Genomic DNA, 7,511 nt, shown 5'->3' with positions numbered 1-7,511 from the left:
ACTGTCCTGGGAGTGCAGCAGGGGTGCGCATGGCTGTGGGTGCGTGGCCCATGCATTCCTCGGGCCTCCAGCGCGGCCGGCGCCACAATGCAGGGGCTTGAGTGGCAGCACGGGGACCGTCACATCTTCAGTTCCAGGGTCCAGTGATGTTCCTGGCTGAGTCCATTGGGGCGCTGGCTTCAGAACTGCCTGGGTTATGTCTCTGAGCACTGCTTCTGGCCTGCCTCCCACATGGCCCCATTGCTCCCCCAGTCCCTCCCAAGGCTCACACAGCCAGACCAGGTCCTCTGAAAACACAGAGCATCTTGGGTTTATTTGGGGCTGGGCACTGCAGGTTCAGGCACAGTTTGTTCCTGGGTAGAGTCACAGCTGCTCCTCTCAGCACTCTTGGCACTTCGGGGGGCTGCCCCGCAGGTCCCCTCCCCACGTCCCCATTTCCTGCACACATGTCTCTTCCCCCCTCCCTGCTCCCCAAGTCTCTCATTCTTTCACCAGCCTGTAGATATGGTGCTGAGCCCCGTGCTCGCTGGCTGACACCTCAAAGACATAGGCAATGCATAGCAAGGTCTCCTGTGTGTCTCTGTTGGTGACCACCTGTGGGAGAGAAAAAGACAAGGGTTAATAAGGCCCCAGATGAGGGCACGCCATTGCTGCTACTCACGCACAGACTCCAGCCACACACCTGCAGGATGGTGAAGTTCTCCAGCACGCTGTTCATCATGTACTTCTCGGGCAGGTGCTTCAGCTTGTGGATGAAGTTGATCATGTACTCGCAGAGCGGGGAGCGGTGGATGCGGTATGAGTAGTGTCCATTCTCGTAGCGAGCGTACTCTGTCTGCAGGACCCGGGGACAGCAGGGGCTTAGAATCCCTTCTGACCACCTCCAGCCCAGACCCATCTCATGGGAAGCCCCAGGACCCAGTCACTGGTGACTGGAAACGCAGGAGGTCCAGGGGCCCTTAAGAAAAGAGTCACCCCCAGCCAGGCACGAACACTCACACCTGTAATCCCAATACTTTGGGAGGCTGAGGTAGAAGGATCACCTGAGGTCAGGAGTCCAAGACCAGCCTGGCCAATATGGTGAAACCCCATTTCTACTAAAATACAAAAATTAGCCAGGCATAGTGGCATACACCTACAATCCCAGCTACTCTGGAGGCTGAGCAGGAGAATCACTTGAACCTGGGAGGCAGAGGTTGCAGTGAGCTGAGATCGTACCATTGCATTGCAGCCTGCATGACAGAGTGAGACTGTCTCATCAAAAAAAAAAAAAAAAAAAAGAGAGAGAGAACAGTCACCCTATTAGGTTGGTGGACATTAAACAAGACCTCCTTCCTCCATGGGTGGCCAGCAGGAACTGGGGATGGCAGGAGGGGAGTTTAAGGAGACACAAGAGCAGGGTAGGCGCCTCTCAATCCTGGCTGTACACGAGGACACCATGCTTGTGGCACAGGGCACACTGGGAGTCTGGTGGTGATCACACAAATCTCCATACCTACACACGCGTGGGCACGTGCAAATAGGACTGCATATAAAACTGGTGAAATCTGAACCAGATTGGTGGACTGCATCAACGTCAATTTCTTGGTTGCCCATATTATACTGTAGTTATGCAAGATACTGCCAGAGCAAGAGCTGGGTGAGGGGCACACAGGATTATGATCCCAGGTGGATCCACAATTATCTCAAAAGTTTTTACAAGTTTAATTAGAAATAAATAATTTGAGGAACTTTTTAAAAACCACTAATGCCTGGATTCTACCCTAGAGATTGGGGAGTGTGAATGGGTTTCAGGACTGGTGTTTCCAAAGCTCCCAGGAGACCGTAAGGTGCAGCAGGTGGAGAAGCACTGGATGGAAGAGTGTCCCTTCCCTGGTGCTGGCCTCGCATCCGGCTGCATTTGGCATGAGGAAGGTTATCAAGAACTGATAGACTGTGAGAGTGAGACTTCATTAATTCAGACCAATGTAGGGGCAGGGGTGAGGGGAGGGATGGAGGCCGGCCTGCATGGAAGGAGGTCTGCTGTAGCAAGTGTATGGGCTGTACAGGGTCCCAGACTCTCACGCGAGTCCACAGGTGCTTTGGGTTGGAGGCCTTTAGTCCTAGCTCCTTGTCACTGTCACCACGTAGCAGGCCCAGAACACAGGGTGCTGCCAGAGGCTGCGTCACCGACAGTGAAGACGACTTTGCCCTCATTTAGAGATAAACAGAGGATTTTATCACAACCCCCAAACACCCACCGGAGTGTGGGTGAGTGGGGAGAATTCCCTGAGCTTGTGCTCCTCACCACTGTCCTGCACCACCCTTGGCCAGGGACTACGGTCTCTCTAACTTCCACTACAGCAGGGTCTCTGGGGTACCCACAAGTAGAAAATCAGGGAAGCAACAGTTTTGGGCATTCACGGAGTAAAAAGTGAGCAGGGGACAGAGATCCTAGACGCCTGGCCCTGCTTCTGCACCGTGAGCTGTGTGGCCACAAGGCAGCAGTACGGGGAGGCCTCTGCTCTCTCTGGGCCTCCACTGTGAAGCAGAGGGCTGGACTGGGTAGATGCCCCGAGGCCCTGCCCGGGCTGTGGCTCTGCTCTTGGAGAGGACCAGGGGTGCCTGTAATGACGTGCATGGAAGATGCAGGCCCAGCCTGGAAGGGCAGCAATGCTCTGGTGAGCTGGGCAGAATAGCACCAAGGGGAATGTGGGAGGCACGTAGCACTGACAGCAGAGAGGGAGGGCAACGAGGGATTCTCCTGGCTCCCTAGCGCAGGGTGCTCTTCCTGAAAACAAATGGAAGTCATGCCCAGCAAACACGGACCACTGCCACCGTCCCTCACCCAGCAGGGTGGCCACCTACCTCAACCTTCTCCACCACCTGCTTGCCGAAAGAGCAGACCTTGGTGGAGCAGGTGATAATCATGTTCTCGGGGCTTTCATACTGGCTGGAGACCCCGTAAAAGGAGCTGCCTTCATCCTCGATGTTGGTGTTGAGGTCTGCCTGGAGGGAGACAGGGGGAAGCCGAGGGAGTGGTTAGCAGGTGCCATGTCAGATGGGGAGCATCAAGGAGACCTCAGGGTCCCAGTCCCGGGTCCAGGGCTGGGAAGAAATCAGACTCAGAGTGGACAGTAGGATGCTGGAAAGTGTCCACCATCCTCTACATCTCAGCCTGTTAGAAAATCAGGTCGTGTTGCCTAAATCATGGGTAAAGAGGACACTGGGACCCAAATAGTTTCAGGCCACTGCTGCCTGCCCAGATACTAACACACCCAGCAGGTGGGAGCCCCAGATTCCATCTTTAGGATTTCAAGTTTCATAGTCTAAGACTTTGTTTCTGTTAAACTGCAAAGGTTTGAGTCTCTACCAGCCAGCTCTATGTTAGTTTGAATGCATCTATCAGAATCTTTCCAGAGTGAATTTTGATAGTGCAGGAAGCATGAGAACAGAAAGCCAGGACAAGAGACTGGCAGAGGGGAGGGTGGGAGGGGCGAAGGATGCTCCCGTCTCATCCTCTGGTCTCACCGGAGACCCATCGATGCTCCCTTAGAAACGGCTCTGGGGCTGGCCTCTTGCCCCTCTATCTAGTCATTGCTGAGTCCCACCACCTTGGATCTTTTGACATCTCTGCTTCAGCCTCCAGAGCAATCTCTACAGCATCAGCTGCCCCTCCCTTTGGTTCATTCTCTTAATGTCTCTGGGAGTCTCTTCAGAAGACAAGTCACTGCACCGTCTCATTGAGTCATTTAGCCACAAAGGACAGGAGTCTCGGTCCCCGACCTGGCCCATAAGGCCCTTCACAGGCCCAGCCACTGGTCCTCTCAGTCAGCTTCTCACCTTGCCTCAGAGAGGCTGCTCTTCCCCTGATGAAAGCAGGGCCCAGAGGGCCTCCTGCTGGATGTCGGGCTAATCCGAAACTTCCCTCCTAGAAAAGGCGGAGTAAGACTCTGTGCCGATCTCACGCCCAAAACCACAGCCTCGGTTTTATACACAAGGAGTCCTGACTGTTAGCCTTGCCCAACACCATCCTGCTGGTAAGAGAAAGACCCTAGGTCTTCAGGCTCCAACCTCAATACCTGTCCCAAGCCAGCAGGGAGTCACAGTGAAGACAGGAAGGCACCAGATGAGACAATTTGACTTGGAGGCAGGAACCGTATTCCTGAAGCCCTATGCCACTTAGGGATCCCCACGCCCAGAACCTCGGCCCCACATCAAATCACCCCATCTGAGCCAGGGGTGCTAAGAGAACAAGTCAAGACTCAGAAGCAATGAGCAGGCACATCACAAAAGGCTTATTCTCAGGGAAGGCTGCTCCTCTCACCCACACCACTGGTCTGAAATCACCGCAAGCTGCACGCAGAGGGCAGCCCTCCGAATGCAGCGGGGCCCCAGGCCTTGACCAAGGCTCTGACACCAAGGCTCTTCTGTGCAAAGATATAAGGGGATCCCCAGAACCCCCGGAAGGTTTCGGCCAGATTCAGAGCCAGGCACCGAGCAATTCTACTACTGGCCATGAGGGGACACTCAATCATTATTTTTCTCTCCTCTGGAGAAAAGTTTTCCTAAGAGTAGGACTTTTCTCTACACTGGCAGGGGGTGTTGACTGTCTATAGCACAATAGAAACATTATGTAGCCACAAAAAACGCTGAGGACCTGCATTTATTATCATGGATGACTACAAACACACCGAGTGGGAAAGCAGGCTACGGAGCAGAACGAGGGTGGATTATGCTTATGATGAGGAAAAAAAGGCTGTTTTCACGCTGAAACAGAATGGCATATGGTTCAGTGCATCTGCGTCGGCTTGGATGGGGCCATTAGGGAAAAAGAGCACTCGAGTCAATGCTCAGCCTCTGCAACAGACAGCAGTGTGAAACACCCTCCTCTACAACCCTGGGCTGCCTCAGTCTCCCCACTCTGCCTCTATCTGTGATGCTGGGAGGTAGGAGATGGCGCATCACAGGCAGCGTGTGGGGCAGGGGGGCGTGGCAGAGGTGGCTCAGGGCTCTGCTGGGCCAGATTTAACTGCAGCTGTGACTGGTCCAAGGCAAAAAGGACCAGAGCACAGCTTTCTGTCTCCTATTTTCTTTTCCTTTTCCTTCTTCTTCTTCTTCTTTTTTTTTTTGTTAGAGACAAGGTCTTGCTCTGTTGCTCAAGCTGGAGTGCAGTGGTGTGATCACGGCTCACTGCGGCCTCGAACTCCTGGATTCAAGCAGTCCTCCCACGTCAACCTCCTGAGTAGCTGGGACTATAGGCATGTGCCACCATACCTGGCTAATTGTTTAAATACTTTGTAGTGACAGGGTCTTGCTGTTGCCTAGGCTGGTCTCAAGCTCTTGGCCTCAAGTGATCCTTTCATCTTGGTCTCTCAAAGTGTTGGGATTACAGGTGTGAGCCGCTGCACCGGACCTGTCTGCTATCTTCTCTAAGTCATCTGCTCCTCCTAGGAGACTGAGTTTGTCAGACTGTTCCTAAAAAGGGGCTGGGGGACAGTTTGTGTGCTCAGGACATGCTGCAGTTAGAAGCACAGGCCAAAAATGTGAACGGTGCCTGAAAAGCCAAGAGCAGGAAGCCCAGCTGCCTGGGAAGGACACACTGGACATGGCAGGGAACATCGAGAGGTGAGGTCAGGCATCAATGGCGGTGACCCTCAGCCGTCAGCCACATATGGCCCCTCTGACCAATGCTGCATTCATGCGCCATCTACTGCAGTCCTGATTCTTTTAAATCAACTCACTTTTATTCCTTAATTCCATTCTAAGTAATAAATCCATGAAATCAAGGATTTATCCTCTCTAATATATACGGAAATAACCATATAACTTTATTTTTATTTTTTGAGATTGAGTCCCAATCTGTCACCTGGGCTGGAGTGCAATGGCACAATCTCAGCTTACCGCAACCTTTGTCCCCTGGGTTCAAGCGATTCTTCTGCCTCAGCCTCCTGAGTAGATGGGATTGCAGGTGCCTACCACCATGCTCAGGTAGATTTTTTAATTTTTTTTTTTTTTAGTAGAGATAGGGTTTTACCATGTTGGCCAGGCTGGTCACAAATTCCTGACCTCAAGTGATCCGCCCACCTCGGCCTCACAAAGTGTTGGGATTACAGGAGTGAGCCACCGTGCTTGGCCTGTAACTACTTTTCATATTTTCAAATAAAATTATTTTGAAACATAGGGATAGGGCCTTATGTTGCCATTCCTGGGCTCAAGCGATGCTCCTGCCTCAGCCTCCCAGAGTGGGGGGATTACAGGAATGAGTTACTGAGCCCAGCCAACTTTACAACTATTAACGGAAAAAAAAGCTTATTCATGTGCCACCTGAGAAGAATGCTGTGTGCCAAGCTGGGAAGGACTGGCACCCACATCTTCCAGCTCTTCCAGACCCCAGGAGCAGCTGGTACATTCCCCTCCATCACCCTATCTGTCATAATCTATCCAGACGTCCTTGCCCCCTTCCAGATTGGACACTCCTTAGAAGCAAGAACTAAGCTCTCCCAGGTCCTTGGCAGGGTGGGCCTTCAATCAAGGTTGCAGGCGGCTGTTCACCCTCTCACCTCCAGGTGGCATCAGTGAGAACAGCAAGGTCCCTCAGTCAGAAGCAGGAACCTAACCAGCCCTGCTCACCCTGAGAGTTCTGTGCCCCAGCTCCACCCCCATCTCAAATACACTCTTCGGTCCTCAGCTCTCGCTCCCTGGCTCTTCCCACCACTCAGCCGCTCATGTATCCAGCCCAGGCCGGCACCGCGCACCGCTGGAGGCAGGGGGGCCCAGAGAAGTTGAGACATTGTTTCTGCTCTCAGGGAACTTAAAACTGGAAAAGCAAATAGAATCAGGCTCTGGGAGTTGAGCAGGGGCCAGGGGAGAAAGAGCTCGTGGTCTCACACTGCATAGACCCAGAAGACACCAGCCGGCCCCAGAGCACCTCCTCTGTTCCTCAGTGCCTGGATCCTTCTAATTACATACAGTCCCATCCCTTCTCCTACAGCCATATACTCCTGACATTTCCTGTCCACCCTCATATCCCCCCACTCTGAGCACCTCCCCAAAACAAGCTATGCTTCTTAGGCTAAGAAAAAAGGAGAGCCGCCCCCTGCCCTGTGAGTGCCCCCTTGCAACCCTCCCTCCGCCCTATTCATAGCTGTGTGTGAGGGTGGGCAGCTCACAGGCTGTGCCTGGAACAGGTGTGGGGGATCGGGTGACTGACAGATGAGCGGAGACAGCCGCAGCCCGGGTGTGGGGGCCTGGAGGGGCTCAGATTCATTGTCATGTGCTGGTATGTGCCTGGCAGAAATGTCAGGGCCTGAAAGGGAACAGCAGGCTTCCCTTTCAGGGAAGATGGGAGGAAGGCCTGGGGTCCTCTGTTGCTTCCATGGTGCCCAGCTCTGCCCGGCATTTCCAACGTGCAGAGCAGCATTAATGGCCACCAGTACCCAAAGGCCCCTTTTCCCTGGCCCCAGGGACAGGTGGCGTCTGCCGGACTTGCAGGGCTCTATGGGGCTAAGGGGGCTTCAGTGCATCAGTCC

The 7,511-nt window shown here is 53.5% G+C and overlaps 1 protein-coding gene across 3 annotated transcripts in view; it reads right to left on the bottom strand.

The window, feature by feature from the left end:
* Positions 1-286: 286 nt before the first annotated feature.
* The window catches only part of TEAD4 (TEA domain transcription factor 4), an 86,463-nt gene continuing 79,238 nt past the window's right edge, over positions 287-7,511 (bottom strand). For all 3 annotated transcript variants that reach the window (XM_032254486.1, XM_032254484.1, XM_032254485.1), the window contains 3 exons: positions 2,848-2,988; positions 683-835; positions 287-594 (listed from right to left, as the gene is read on the bottom strand). In XM_032254486.1, the coding sequence (XP_032110377.1) occupies positions 481-594; positions 683-835; positions 2,848-2,988 (408 nt within the window). In that variant the 3' untranslated portion in view covers positions 287-480. The remainder of the gene's footprint in view (positions 595-682; positions 836-2,847; positions 2,989-7,511) is intronic.

Source organism: Sapajus apella, unplaced genomic scaffold (assembly GCF_009761245.1).
Source record: "Sapajus apella isolate SASKATOON/1434 unplaced genomic scaffold, GSC_monkey_1.0 scaffold86, whole genome shotgun sequence".
NCBI lineage: Eukaryota > Metazoa > Chordata > Mammalia > Primates > Cebidae > Sapajus > Sapajus apella.
The sequence above is the reverse complement of the archived record's forward strand: the minus strand, read 5'-3'. Positions and strand labels throughout refer to the sequence as shown.